The sequence below is a fragment of the Gopherus evgoodei genome, chromosome 1 (genome assembly GCF_007399415.2).
Source record: "Gopherus evgoodei ecotype Sinaloan lineage chromosome 1, rGopEvg1_v1.p, whole genome shotgun sequence".
Taxonomy (NCBI): domain Eukaryota; kingdom Metazoa; phylum Chordata; order Testudines; family Testudinidae; genus Gopherus; species Gopherus evgoodei.
The window spans coordinates 273,192,681-273,208,214 of NC_044322.1; the positions used below are offsets into that span (position 1 = coordinate 273,192,681).

At 45.7% G+C, this 15,534-nt stretch overlaps 1 protein-coding gene across 4 annotated transcripts in view; it reads left to right on the plus strand.

Moving 5' to 3' along the window:
* SREBF2 (sterol regulatory element binding transcription factor 2) overlaps window positions 1-15,534 on the plus strand; it is a 50,929-nt gene that overhangs the window by 4,554 nt on the left and 30,841 nt on the right. For 2 of the 4 annotated variants that reach the window (XM_030547567.1, XM_030547578.1), the window contains exons 2-4: window positions 1,517-1,900; window positions 3,022-3,203; window positions 15,149-15,295. In XM_030547567.1, the coding sequence (XP_030403427.1) occupies window positions 1,517-1,900; window positions 3,022-3,203; window positions 15,149-15,295 (713 nt within the window). The remainder of the gene's footprint in view (window positions 1-1,516; window positions 1,901-3,021; window positions 3,204-15,148; window positions 15,296-15,534) is intronic. The other 2 variants (XM_030547573.1, XM_030547583.1) reach the window with 1 other exon arrangement.

The window sequence follows — 15,534 nt, forward strand, 5'->3', positions numbered from 1 at the left end:
ATGTTCTCCTTATTTACAAATGTTTAATTCTCTTGACATTTTCCTATATGCTTCAGTAGTATTTTGTGAAAGGTTCATTGGATGCTGCACAAAAATGTATGTCCTTCATTCATCAGGCCAAAACTGCAGTTAGTTTTAGTAGTTTTTTGCTCCATCTGGTAGCTGTTTCCCTCAGATAGCTGATGTGCAGACGGAAAGTAAATTATTGGGCCTCTTGCAGCCAAAGTAACAGCAACTTATTCTCAGTGTGTAACTAGGCTGAGAGGGGAAAAGTAATCCGTTTGGGCCTCCTAGACTTGGCGTTTTTTTTTCTTTAAAATAGATTATCCTCACTCTTGAGGAATTATCCCATCAATTTACTGATACGCCAACTGGGTAGAAGTGAGAGAGATTAATATGGTATAAGGCATAGAGGATGCAAAGATGTGGGATAATATTCACTTGCTTTTCTGCCATGGAGGCTGTGAAAATGAATTAGTTAATACGTACGTGGCATTTAGGAGTGAAGTCTTATATAAATGCGGAATATTAAGAGCCCTTCTGCTGTGTCTGTACAAACTGAGCCAACCTCTTATGAAAAACTGTTTTTTCTCCTCTCTACAGCCCTACCTAGCCACCAAGGCAGCCTTATGGGCTTGTTGCACTCTGCAGGATAAAACGGAAGGATCTCTAGGTTAGATCCTTTTAGGGAGCAGCGATGCTTTCATTTCTAACGTCTTCTTCTTTGTTTTCATTGTTAATGGATCAATCCTTGCATTAAATTAGCAGTTGCTGTAGAACTCTAGCCTGGTTAGAAGGGACATGTATTGCAGGACATCATGAGGCATGTTTGATTTTTTTTTTAGTGGTGTTTGTTTAAAAAATAATCTAAGAACTAAATGTGGGCATTGCTTCCTCTCATCAAAGCCCTGTAGGGTGATGGGTCTGCTAGGTTTTTGTCTTTTCCTTAGGTTTAAACTTTAACTTAAGCTGAATTCTTGTCCAAATTTCCCCACTTCTCAGGAGCTTATTGAGACAGCTACCATTTATTTCCTTATGCTTCCCTAAAAGCTTGGTGGGAAAGTAACTGTTGGGTGGGGCTCTGCAATTGTTTTGTTCCTATATGACATCTGATTGTCTCGGAAGGTAACTGTGTTAAAAAGTGGGTTTTGTAATATCTGTGCTCTTTTTGGAGATGGCTTTATTAATTCTTGTTTGCGTGGGAGTTGCGGAACAGGCTGCCATCAGACTCGGCATGGGTAGGTGCTGTTGCAGACTCTTCTTCTGCAGCTCTTCCTCATCTCACTCCTGACTTGCAACCTCCTCCCCACCACTGTTCCAGATGTGACCCCTTGCTGTCTGCAAATACTACTAAGTGTGTGTCATGTAGCTTCTCTCCTATTCCAGTCCTGGATCATCTTGAACCTCTGCCCCCTCCCTCCCACGCTCACATAAGCTTCTGAGTCCTGACCTAATGATGGTGGAGGAATGGAGCAGCATGAGGGTAACACTTACAAATTTTTCTTATTCTTTTCAGAGATGCTGCAGTTCGTCAGCAACCAGGTGGGGGAGTTTCCGGATCTGTTTTCAGAGCAGTTATGTGGCACCTTCCAGAGCAGTGGTGGAGGTAGCACTGGTGGAACCTTGGACCATCCTCTGCAGAGCTCATACAGTCAGGCACAGCTGCAGTCCTTCTCATCCACGGCCGCCTCTCCCCAGCTCCAGGCTGTGCAAGTCAAAGTGCCCCAGGCAACAGCACCTGCCCCTCAGCGGTCTGCACCCCTCCTTCAGCCTCGTCCCCAGCTCCAGCCCCAGCTCCAACAACAGACTGTGATGATTACTCCAACTTTCAGCTCTGCTCCCCAGACCAGGTTCATTCAGCAACCGCTAATATACCAGAATGCAGCCACGAGTTTTCAAGGTAGTGCCTGGGGGCTCAGAACACTGTTTTTTGTATTGTAATCACAAAAAAAAGCTACTTTTCAAAGAAAACTTCGTCATGATGGCTCCAGAGGATGCTGTTTGCCCAATAATTCTAATTAATGACCTGGTCTTTGGGAAATCACTGGTACTGCATGAAGAGTTTCAATCTAAATGAAGGGTACTTTCACTCAGATTCAATGGGCAAGACAGGAAAACTCTAGTGCAGGGGTGTCTAGCTCTTTTCGTATGATCTACTTGTGACTCATTTATACTTGCTTGCCTCAAACGTCGCCCCACAATCCTTTGCATTGGCTTCTTGGGGGGGCTTTGTAAATGGTACTTTAGAAATTGTCACAGTTCACGTTTGTAGTGCTTCTAGCTATGGGAGCAAAGGATAAACCCAGGGCCTGAACTCTCATTTTCTCCCACATGGCAGTGTGTTTTGCCACTAGAAGGTTGGACTGTCTTCCCACTGTGACACTGCATCCAGGGCAATAAGATAAGGGACTAAGGCCTGTGGTATGAGGGTTCAGGTACTCACAGTTAATGTGTTTGGTGAGTAGGGGCACTTCCTAGAAGGTTCAATTGGAAATCATCTGACCTTAGTGTCTGGGAGCCCTCATCATGGGCCAGGACTCCCCTGAGCTAGGTGCTGTACAGACACAGAACAAAAAGCTCCTGCCCCAAGGGGCTAAACTAATAAAAATGAGCTCTCATTAAGGACAGTCATAGTTCTCTGTTGCTGAAGCATCGGATTCTGTTCTCATTTCAGGTGCTAAGAGCTGATGCAAGGGATAAGTCACAGAGAGTACTAATGGCAGCATTGTAGGGAAGGCCGGGCCAGAGACTGTGGTATAATGAAAACGTTCAGCAGACAAAAGGGTGCCCAACCGCTTCCTCCCATGCTCTTGCCGTTTAGCTGCTCCCAGCTGGTCCCCAGTGCACCCCAGATTCTTTTGTACTAGGCCCAGCGCCATCAAGGGAATTTGTATGATAGTTCACAAGGTATTGGTGGTGCCATGAGTTACCTACTCAGCCATTTACAATCTTTCTGGGTTTATAGCCCCCAGACTGAGAGTCTCTGCTGTGCTGTCCCTCACGTCTTTTTCTTCTTTTCAGTCCTTCAGCCTCAAGTTCAGAGCCTCGTGACATCCTCCCAAGTTCAACCAGTCACCATCCAGCAGCAGGTGCAGACTGTGCAGGCTCAGAGAGTGTTCACACAGGCTGCCAATGGCACCATCCAAACACTAACTCCTGCCACAGTCCAGACAGTAGCTGCTCCTCAGGTCCAGCAAGTTCCGGTAAGTAAAAATGTGGAATATGCAAAGAACAGAGTGCCTAGTGCCCTCAGCAAATGCAGTGTGGAGGGCACAATTGGCAGAACTCCCCACGATCCATCGGCAGGGGCCGGCACCAGCGAAGGAAGCAGGTGCTTGACGCAGTCAGTGGAAAGGGGCGGCATGTTTGGGTCTTCGGTGGCAATTCAGCGGCGGATTCCTCAATCCCTCTTGGAGTGAAGGACTTGTTGCTGAATTGCCGCTGAAGAATTAAGTGGCGCGGTAGAGGTGCTGACGAAGTGCCGCTGACCGTTGGGGGGTTTTTTTTTTTTTTGCTTTTCCACTTTGCCAATTGGGGCGGAAAAAAAGCTGGAGCTGGCCCTGTCCCTCGGGGGTGATATTGCAGGAGCCGGCTTAGTTGCTTGACTGATCCAGGAATGGAGTGTGGCAGGTGGGGCTGACTGAAGCTCAGTTGCTTAATTGGTGCTGGGCTTAGTCGGGGATCCTGAGTTGTTGGGTATGGAAAGTGATTCTAACAAATCTTTCTACTTTCCAAAAACATTTTGCTTTATTTAACCCAGGCAAAATTGCTCCTTACTGTGAACATACCACTTCGAATGTTTTGGACTTCACCCTCAGCAAGTTTGCAGATGACGCTGAACTGGGAGGAGTGGTAGATTTGCTGGAGGGCAGGGATAGGATACAGAGGGACCTAGACAAATTAGAGGAATGGGCCAAAAGAAATCTGAGGTTCAACAAGGGCAAGTGCAGAGTCCTGCACTTAGAATGGAAGAATCCTATGCACTGCTACAGACTAGGGACCGAGTGGCTAGGCAGCAGTTCTGCAGAAAAGGACCTAGGAGTTACAGTGGATGAGAAACTGGATATGAGTCGACAGTGTGCCCTTGTTGCCAAGAAGGCTAACGGCATTTTGGGCTGTATAAGTAGGGGCATTGCCAGCAGATTGAGGGATGTGATCATTCCCCTCTGTTTGACATTGGTGAGGCCACATCTGGAGTACTGTCTAGTTTTGGGCCCCACACTGCAAGAAGGATGTGGAGAAATTGGAAAGAGTCAGCGAAGGGCAACAAAAATGATTAGGGGGTTGGAGCATGTGACTTATGAGGAGAGGTTGAGGGAACTGGGATTGTTTAGTCTGCAGAAGAAAAGAATGAGGGGGGATTTGATAGCTGCTTTCAACTGCCTGAAAGGGAGTTCCAAAGAGGATGGATCTAGACTGTTCGCAGTGGTACCAGATGACAGAATAGGGAGTAATGGTCTCAAGTTGCAGTGGGGGAGATTTAGGTTGGATATTAGGGAAAACTTTTTCACTAGGAAGATGGTGAAGCACTGGAATGGGTTACCTAGGGAGATTGTGGAATCTCCTTCCTTAGAGATTTTTAAGGTCAGGCTTGACAAAGCCCTGGCTGGGATGATTTAGTTGGGGATTGGTCCTGCTTTGAGCAGGGAGTTGGACTAGATGACCTCTTGAGGTCCCTTCCAACCCTGATAGTCATAGAATATCTGTCATGTCACATAGCACGATTAAATGTAGCACTGGGCAAACTTCACAGGTTTGTTTGACTAAGCATCAGAAGTCTGGCTTGTCATAACCTTAGTCCCAGATTTGGACTTAGCGTCCAAAATATGGGGGTTAGCATGAAAACCTCCAAGCTTAGTTACCAGCTTGGACCTGGTACTTGCTGCCACCACCCAAAAAATTAGTGTTTTGGGGCACTCTGGTCCCCCTGAAAAACCTTCCCTGGGGACCCCAAGACCCAAATCCCTTGAGTCTCACAACAAAGGGAAATAATCCTTTTTCCCTTCCCCCCTCCAGGTGCTCCTGGAGAGATACACAGACACAAGCTCTGCGAACTTACACAGAGTGACTCCCCCTCTCTGTTCCCAGTCCTGGAAACAAAAAGTACTTTCCTATTCACCCAGAGGGAATGCAAAATCAGGCTAGCAAATCCAATGCACACAGATTTCCCCTGATTTCTTCCTCCCACCAATTCCCTGGTGAGTACAGACTCAATTTCCCTGAAGTAAAGAAAAACTCCAACAGGTCTTAAAAGAAAGCTTTATATAAAAAGAAAGAAAAAATACATACAAATGGTCTCTCTGTATTAAGGTGACACAACACAGGGTCGATTGCTTAAAAGAATATTGAATAAACAGCCTTATTCAAAAAATACAAATCAAAGCACTCCAGCACTTATATTCATGCAAATACCAAAGAAAAGAAACCATATAACTTACTATCCGATCTCTTTGTCCTTACACTTAGAAACAGAAGATTAGAAAACAGAACTACTTCTCCAAAGCTCAGAGAAAGCAGGCAGACAGAAAACAAAGACTTCAGACACAAAATTCCCTCCACCCAAAGTTGAAAAAATCCGGTTTCCTGATTGGTCCTCTGGTCAGGTGCTCCAGGTGAAAGAGACATTAACCCTTAGCTATCTGTTTATGACATGCCCCCCAAATTGCAGACAGTGGGGAAGCTCACTGGCAGCGATTCCCTTCTAGAACTTGAAAATAAACAGATTAATACAACACATGCACCTTTACATATACCCCTAAGTATACAACTAACAGACTTTTACATTTTAAGAACACTTTTTAACTACTGAATTCTGGGAAACTCTCACGGGAGAGTGCATCAGCTACTTTGTTAGAAGCTCCTGTGATGTGCTGAATCTCAAAATCAAAATCTTGGAGAGCTAAACTCCAACGAAGAAGTTTCTTGTTGTTCCCCTTGGCAGTATGAAGCCACTTTAGTGCAGCATGGTCAGTTTGTAGTTGGAACCGCCGTCCCCAAACATATGGGCGTAGCTTTTCCAGGGCGTACACAATGGCATAGCATTCCTTTTCACTGACTGACCAGTGACTTTCCCTCTCAGACAGTTTCTTGCTGAGAAACACGACAGGATGGAAGTTGTGATCTGTTGCTTCCTGCATGAGCACTGCTCCTATACCACGCTCAGATGCATCTGTGGTTACTAGGAATGGCTTGTCAAAGTCCGGGGCCCTGAGCACAGGGTCAGACATGAGCATCGCCTTAAGCTGGGTAAAGGCCTTTTGACACTCATCAGTCCACTTAACGGCATTTGGCTGGGTCTTTTTGGTCAGGTCGGTCAATGGGGCAGCGATTTGGCTGTAGTGTGGTACAAATCGCCTGTAGTATCCGGCCAAGCCTAAGAAGGATTGGACCTGTTTCTTTGACCTTGGGACAGGCCACTTTTGGATAGCATCCACTTTGGCCTGTAGGGGGTTTATGGTTCCTCGACCCACCTGGTGCCCCAGGTAAATCACTCTGTTTTGGCCTATTTGACACTTTTTGGCCTTAACAGTTAGTCCTGCCTGCCTGATGCGCTGAAAGACCTTTTCCAGGTGTAGTAGGTGTTCGGGCCAGGAGTCTGAAAAAATGGCCACATCATCGAGGTAGGCAACTGCAAATTCTCCCAGTCCAGCTAGTAGACCATCTACCAGCCTCTGGAAGGTGGTGGGTGCATTTCGAAGGCCGAAAGGAAGGACATTGAATTCATACACCCCTGCATGGGTGACGAATGCTGACCTCTCCTTGGCAGGTTCATCTAGCGGTACTTGCCAGTACCCCTTGGTTAAGTCTATTGTAGAGATGAACTGGGCACGTTCCAACTTCTCCAATAGCTCATCGGTGCGTGGCATTGGATAGTTGTCCGGACAAGTTACAGCATTTAGCTTACGGTAGTCCACGCAAAAGCGTATTTCCCCATCTGGTTTGGGTACCAGAACCACTGGAGATGCCCATGCACTGGTAGATGAGCGGATTATACCCATTTGTAGCATGTTCTGGATCTCCCGTTCTATAGCAGCTTGGGCATGAGGAGACACCCGGTAGGGTGGGGTTCTGATTGGGTGAGCATTACCTGTATTAATGGAGTGGTATGCCCGTTCAGTCCGTCCTGGGGTGGCTGAGAACAATGGGGCGAAGCTAGTGCACAGCTCCTTGATTTGTCGCCGTTGCAGACGTTCCAGGGTGGTTGAGAGGTTCACCTCTTCCACGCCACCGTCTTTTTTCCCGTCGTAGTAGACACTGTCAGGCCACTCAGCATCATCTCCCTGGACTGTAAACTGACAAACCTGTAAATCTCTGGAATAAAAAGGCTTGAGAGAATTAACATGGTACACTTTAGGCTTTAGTGAGGAATTCGGAAATGCTATGAGGTAGTTTACAATCCCCAGGCGCTCTTGGACCGTGAATGGCCCTTCCCATGATGCTTCCATCTTATGGGCCTGTTGCGCCTTCAAGACCATAACCTGGTCTCCTACCTTGAAGGAACGTTCTCTGGCATGTCTGTCATACCAGGCCTTTTGCTCTTCTTGAGCATCCTTTAGGTTCTCTCTAGCAAGGGCTAAAGAGTGTTGGAGGGTGCTTTGTAGGTTGCTTACAAAGTCCAGAATGTTAGTTCCTGGAGAAGGCGTAAACCCCTCCCATTGCTGCTTCACCAACTGTAATGGCCCCTTAACCTCGTGACCATACACAAGTTCAAATGGTGAAAACCCTAAACTGGGATGTGGTACAGCCCTGAAGGCAAACAGCAACTGCTGCAACACTAGGTCCCAAGTATTGGAGAATTCGTTGATGAATTTTCGTATCATGGCCCCCAAAGTTCCATTGAACCTTTCCACCAGGCCATTGGTTTGATGGTGGTACGGGGTGGCAACCAAGTGATTCACCCCATGAGTTTCCCACAGTTTTTCCGTGGTTCCTGCCAGGAAATTAGACCCTGAATCTGTAAGGATGTCGGAGGGCCAACCTACCCTGGCAAAGATGTCTGTTAGGGCCAGGCACACAGTGTTAGCCCTGGTGTTGCCTAGAGCGACTGCTTCTGGCCATCGGGTAGCAAAGTCCACTAAAGTCAGTACGTACTGCTTTCCTCTGGGTGTCTTTTTTGGGAAAGGACCCAGAATATCCACAGCTACTCGCTGAAATGGGACCTCAGTTATGGGGAGTGGCTGGAGAGGGGCCTTGACCTGGTCTTGAGGCTTTCCCACTCTTTGGCATACCTCACAAGACCGGACATACTTGGCAATGTCCTTGCCCATCCCCTCCCAGTGGAAGGACTTCCCCAACCGGTCCTTGGTTCTGTTCACCCCAGCATGGCCACTGGGATGATCATGGGCTAAGCTTAAGAGCTTCCCCCGGTACTTAGTTGGAACCGCCAACTGTTTTTGCGGCTGCCATTCTTCCCGGTGTCCACCAGAAAGAATTTCCTTGTATAAAAGTCCTTGGTCTATAACAAACCGGGATCGATTAGAATTGCTGAGAGGCGGTGGGGTGCTCCGTGCCGCCGCCCAATCTTTCTGAAGGCTGTCATCTGCTTTCTGCTCAGTCTGGAACTGTTCCCTTGAGGCTGGGGTCACCAGTTCTTCCTCAGACTGTGGACTTGGGCTTGGTCCCTCTGGAAGCGATGTAGGTGATGGGGTTGTTTCCGTTGCTGGTGAACCGCTCTCCGCTGGTGCACCTGAGGGTATTTCAGGCTCTGGCTGAGCCTTTTGGGTATGGCTGTCTTTTGCTTCTGCCAGTTCTGGCTCGCTGGCGCCCTCTGGCGTTGAGTTTGAAGATGTGGTTGCACTTGCTGGTGCTGGTGGCTGTTCCAGTTCCGGGCCTGGGACTGGAGATGCTGTGGCTGTTTCAGTGGTAGGCATGGAATCCGGGTCCACTACCTCTGTCTGGGTCTCTGGTAACACAGACGGGGCCTCTGTGGACGGCTCAGGAACAGGAATGGGTCTGGAAGCTTGCCTGGTTTGGCTACGTGTAACCATTCCCACTCTCTTGGCCCGCCTCACCTGGTTGGCCAAGTCTTCCCCCAGTAGCATGGGGATAGGATAATTGTCATAGACTGCAAAAGTCCACATTCCTGACCAGCCTTTGTACTGGACAGGCAGTTGAGCTGTAGGCAAGTCTACAGCTTGTGACATGAAGGGGTAAATTGTAACTTTGGCCTTTGGGTTGATGAATTTGGGGTCTACGAAGGATTGGTGGATAGCTGACACTTGTGCCCCCGTGTCTCTCCACGCAGTAACCTTCTTTCCGCCCACTCTCAAATTTTCCCTTCGCTCCAAGGGTATTTGAGAGGCATCTGGGCCTGGGGATCTTTGGGGTGATGGTGGTGTAATGAATTGCACTCGCATGGTGTTCTTGGGACAGTTGGCCTTGATATGTCCCAGTTCATTACACTTAAAGCATCTTCCATCTGATGGGTCACTGGGCCGAGGTGAGTTACTGGAGACTGGTGAGATGGAAGGGTAGGGTGTTTGTGGCTTTACTTGGGTGGTATGTGGGGTCTTTGGCTGTCCTCGGTTGTAGTGTTTATGGTCTGTGTGCCCCCTGGGGTAATCGTTCCCCTTGACAGTAGCTTTCTTGCTTTCTGCCAGTTCCATCCATTTGGCTCCAATCTCCCCCGCCTCAGCGATATCTTTGGGTTTTCCATCTTGTATGTACCGTGTGATGTCTTCAGGAACACCATCCAAGAACTGCTCCATTTGTATGAGGAGGTTCAGTTCTTCCAAGGTTTGAATGTTGTTTCCTGTTATCCAGGCCTCATAGTTTTTTGCAATGTAGTAGGCGTGTTTGGGAAATGACACCTCTGGTTTCCACTTTTGGGTTCTGAAGCGCTGACGGGCATGATCTGGGGTTATCCCCATCCTGTATCTGGCCTTGGTTTGAAAAAGTTTATAGTCATTCATTTGCTGCTTAGGCATTTCAGCTGCCACCTCTGCTAAAGGTCCACTGAGTTGTGGCCTTAATTCTACCATGTACTGGTCTTCGGGGATGCTGTCCCCAAGACAGGCTCTTTCAAAATTTTCCAAGAAGGCCTCGGTGTCATCACCTGCCTTGTAGGTGGGAAATTTCCTGTGCTGTGGAGCAATAATTGGCGCCGGGTTGTTAGGGTTGGCTGGCACATGCAGCCCAGCTTTTGCCAACTCCAGTTCATGTTTTCTCTGTTTTTCCTTCTCTTCATTCTCTTTTTGGTGTTTTTCCATTTCTTTTTGGTGTTTTTCCATGTCTCGGCGGTGGGCCACCTCTTCTTCTTCTAGTTTTCTTTTGTGGGCTGCCTCTTTGGCTGCCTGTTCTCTTTGGAAGGCTGCCAGTTTGATGCTTTCTTCCTTTTCTTTCATCTCCATCTCTTTTTGTTTTATTTCCAGTTGTCGCCTGTGTTCAGCTTTTTTGAATTGGTCTTCGGCCCCCATTTTTGCCTTAGAAGTCATGATTCCTGTTTTCTTGTGTTGGGGTGCCCTCCGGTGTTTATCCTCTGAACTGCAGGTTCTCTGTTGCCTCCTGAAGTCTGCCTAGCAATAGTGCCTTTAGCTAATCTTCAATGTTAAGTAAACCTGAAAAACCACTTTATTTGCATGTATACAGTGCTGGTAATGACTCCTAATGGGAGTGCTATTGCATGACAAAAGACCCTTAACAGTCTGGTAATGGCTTCTTGCTTAACATGCAAGCCACAAACTGCCAGAGAGAGCAGAAAAAAAAAATTCTCTCTGGTTCCCTTTTAAAACCAAACTTTTCTCTCTGCTAAAAAGCCCTTAGCAGAGAAAAGAAAAATGTAATATTCTTACTGGCTTCTGGATTCTGTCTATATCCCACCACTGCTACACCATGTCATAACCTTAGTCCCAGATTTGGACCTTAGCGTCCAAAATATGGGGGTTAGCATGAAAACCTCCAAGCTTAGTTACCAGCTTGGACCTGGTACTTGCTGCCACCACCCAAAAAATTAGTGTTTTGGGGCACTCTGGTCCCCCTGAAAAACCTTCCCTGGGGACCCCAAGACCCAAATCCCTTGAGTCTCACAACAAAGGGAAATAATCCTTTTTCCCTTCCCCCCTCCAGGTGCTCCTGGAGAGATACACAGACACAAGCTCTGCGAACTTACACAGAGTGACTCCCCCTCTCTGTTCCCAGTCCTGGAAACAAAAAGTACTTTCCTATTCACCCAGAGGGAATGCAAAATCAGGCTAGCAAATCCAACGCACACAGATTTCCCCTGATTTCTTCCTCCCACCAATTCCCTGGTGAGTACAGACTCAATTTCCCTGAAGTAAAGAAAAACTCCAACAGGTCTTAAAAGAAAGCTTTATATAAAAAGAAAGAAAAAATACATACAAATGGTCTCTCTGTATTAAGGTGACACAACACAGGGTCGATTGCTTAAAAGAATATTGAATAAACAGCCTTATTCAAAAAGAATACAAATCAAAGCACTCCAGCACTTATATTCATGCAAATACCAAAGAAAAGAAACCATATAACTTACTATCCGATCTCTTTGTCCTTACACTTAGAAACAGAAGATTAGAAAACAGAACTACTTCTCCAAAGCTCAGAGAAAGCAGGCAGACAGAAAACAAAGACTTCAGACACAAAATTCCCTCCACCCAAAGTTGAAAAAATCCGGTTTCCTGGTTGGTCCTCTGGTCAGGTGCTCCAGGTGAAAGAGACATTAACCCTTAGCTATCTGTTTATGACATGGCTGCATAGTTATAGTTATCCTGTGTGTCTGGTTTGGCTGACCAAAGCAACTTAGACTGGAAATCTCGTGCTAGCAGTCTTTTATGGTAGATTTCTAATTGTTCCTACTTTGGTTAGGCTGCCAATAACCTGTGTGCTTTTTCTATTCCTGTTAGAATTTCACCAATGCAGCTATTAGAGCATTTTCCACTGTGAACGTCTGCCATATAGAACATCATCCAGTATTTCTCTGCTGCTTCATCTCCTATCAAATCTCTTTTGAAAATATACCCACAGGAGTAAAGGGATCTGTTTTCTCCCTTTGCTATAATGTGAAGTGCTTCACCGTAGGGTATACACTCTGTATGAAAGAGATTACTGAGGTTAAGCAAAACAGTAATGTGTCCCTTATTGTCCTGCCCAAGAACAGGAATGGTGAAGTAGCTGCAAAAATGGAAAAGCAAGGAAGAATATTTTAGGGTAAAGGGTAACCAGCCTTTACCGTTGGCTTCAGTTTGAGTGAAGTTTGGGTTAACTGATTATTTCAGCCAAATGAGGTAAAACCTGACCTTAATTTTCAGGCCATAGGTGAGAATGATGGAATCCTAGAAATGTAGGGCTGGAAGAGACCTCCTGAGGTCATTGAATCCAGCCCCCTGCAGGGCCAAGTACATCTAGACCATCCTGGACAGGTATCTGTACAACCTGTTCTTAAACTTCCCGTGATGGGGATTCCACAACCTCCCTTGGAAACCTACTACAGAGCTTAATTACCCTTATAGTTAGAAAGTTTTTCTTAGTATGTAATGTAAATCTCCCTTGCTGCAGATTAAGCCCATTACTACTTGTCCTACTTTCAGAGGACATGGAGAACAATTGACCACCATCCTCTTTATAACAGCACTTAACTTATTTGAAGGCTGTTATCAGGATCTCCTCAGTCATCTTTTCTCAATACTAAACGTGCCCGGTTTTTGAACCTTTCCTCACAGGTCAAGTTTTCTAAGCCTTTTATCATTTTTGTTGCTCTCCTCTGGACTTTGTCCACATCTTTCCTAAAGTATGGCACCCAGAGCTGAATGCAGTACTCAAGTTGAGACCTCACCACTGCCAAGTAGAGCAGAACAGTTACCGAATGCTATTAGACTTTCACAATTGCACCACATTGACTCCTATTCCATTATGTGATCCATTATACCTTCCAGATCCTTATCAGAAGTACTACCACCCAGTAGTTGTGCATTTGATATTTTCCTTCAGTGTAATAATTTGCACTTGTTTTTATTGAATTTCATCTTGTTGATTTCAAAACAACTATCTAATTTGTCAAGGTTGATTTGAACTCTAATTCTGTATGCCAAAAGCATTTGCAGCCACTTCCACCTTGGTGTCATCTGCAGATTTTATAAGTATACTTTATACACCATTATCCAAGTCATTAATTGAAAATACTGAATTGTATTGGACTCAGGACTTACCCCTGTGGGATCCCACTAGGTACACCTCTTTATTTTCACTCCAAATGGTTGATAACTACTTTCTGAGTACAGTCTTACAACCTGATGTGTGCCCACATTAATTTTCCCTAGTTTGCTCATGAGAATGTAATGTTGGACTGTGTCAAATGCCTTACTAAAATCAAGCCATACCATGTCTACAGTTTTCCCCTATCTCTTAGTCCAGTAACCCTGTCAAAGAAGGAAATTTAGGTTGGTTTGGCATGATTTATTCTTAACAAATCCATGCTGGGTATACTTATAACCCTATTGTCCTTTAGATGCTTACACAGTATTTGTTTAATAATTTGTTCTAGATCTTGCCAGGGATCAGTTAGGCTGACTGGTCTATAATTCCCCAAGACCTCTTTGTTCCTCTTTTTAATGATAGGTACTATGTTTGTCCTTCTCCAGTCCACTGGGATCTCACTCATACTCCATGAATTCTTGGAGATGGTTGGTAACTGTTCAGAAATTCCTTCAGCTAGTTCCGTAAGGACAGTAGGATGAATTTCATCAGGCCCTGCTGACTTGAACACATCTAACTTGTCTAAATATTCTTGAGCCTGTTCTTTCCCTATTTTGGTTTGCTTTCCTTCCCCCTTGTTGTCAATATTATGTTGAGTATCTGTTCACCATTAACTTTGTAGTGAAGATTGAAGCAAAATAGGCATTAAACTCCTCCGCTTTCTTGGTGTCATCACTTATTAGCTCTCCTTCCCTGTTAAGAAGAGGACCTATGTTTTCTTCTGTCTCTTGCTCCTACTGTGTCTGAAGAACCTCTTCTTACTCCCTTTTATGTTCCTTGCTAGTGGAATTCATTTCGTGCCTTGACCATTCTGATTTTGTCTCTACATGCCTGTACTTTCTTTGTACTCTTCCTTAGCACTTTGTCCACGTTTCCAGATTTTTTAGGATTCCTTTTTGATTTTTCAGGTAATTAAAGAGCTCCTGGTGGGCCATATTGGCCTCTCACTATTCTTCCTATCTTTCCTTTGCATTGGGATAGTTTGCAGTTGTGACTTTAATATTGTCTCCGTGAGAAACTGCCGTATCACTTGAACTCCTTTATCCCTTAGATTGTCTTCCCATGGGACCTTACCTAATAGTTCTGAGTCTGTTAAAATCTGCTTCTTTCAAGTCCATTGTCCTTGTTCTGCTGCTGTCATTCCTTCCTTTCCTTAGACTCATGAATCTCTCATTTCATGATCACTTTTCACCCAAATTACCTTACACTTTAATCCCACAATCAAACCCTCCCTATTGCCGAGAATCAAATCTAAAATGGATGCCCCTGTTATGTCCTCCACTTTCTGAAATAAAAAGTTGTCCCTAGTAAGTTCCAGGAACTTACTAGAGATTTTGTGTATTGCTGTATTACTTTTAACTACCCAGACATATTGGAAAAGACCTCCATTACTGTCAGGCTTGTGTTTTGGAGATACGTTTGTTCACCACCAGCATTGCATCCTCCTGACTTGGTGATCTATAATACCCCCAGCAATGCTGTGTTCAAACCAGCATTTGAATGGCTGCCAGAGGCTGTCTAGCCCTGTTAAGTACTGAGTGCTCACTCCAGTAAAATAGGGTATGTTCTCACGGGAGCCAGTTATAGGTGCAGCCACTGCAGAGGGGAGACTTAAACCCACCCTTTTAGTTTTGCATTTTAATTTCCCCATAGAAATAGCCACTGGTTTTCAAGTCATGTCTGTCTTGTTCCTTCCTTTCCCGTCTTCCAGCCTTGCGTACAGGTTGTCTCATTGTGGAGTTGGCGTTGGCTTCTGACATTTGGAGAAAGTCCTGGTGGTGTGGGGTGAGGGAAATAGGGTTTCCAGACCTTGGGCTTTTGCTGCTTACCAACTCTTTATGCAGTCGGATAGGTCTGTTATGTGACAGGTTTGTGGTTACTGGAGACAGAGCTGTATTTCCTGATGTTCACCTGCTGTGTTCCCATATTCTGTAATCCCTAGGTCCTGGTCCAGCCTCAGATCATAAAGACAGATTCTCTTGTCTTGACAACTTTGAAGACAGATGGTAATCCAGTTATGGCTGCAGTTCATAATCCAGCCCTGACTACACTGACCACCCCTATTCAGACAGCGGCGCTGCAGGTACCGGTATGAACCTTTCCTCTAAGTTGTTGCCTCTCTTTTGTTAAGTGTTTTGGTGCTCTCCATGAGTGACAGTGGGAGGGAGTTGGAGTGCTGCCCTGGTCATGCCTGAGATGAGGAATAGCCTCTCTCTCCCACCAAGGCTACATATGCAGTTTGTGCTTTTTTGGCAGTGCCTGCTGACCAGAGAGCAAAGATCAAAGGTAGACTCCTGTTTACTTCTTTGCTGCATTAGCCAGAGACGA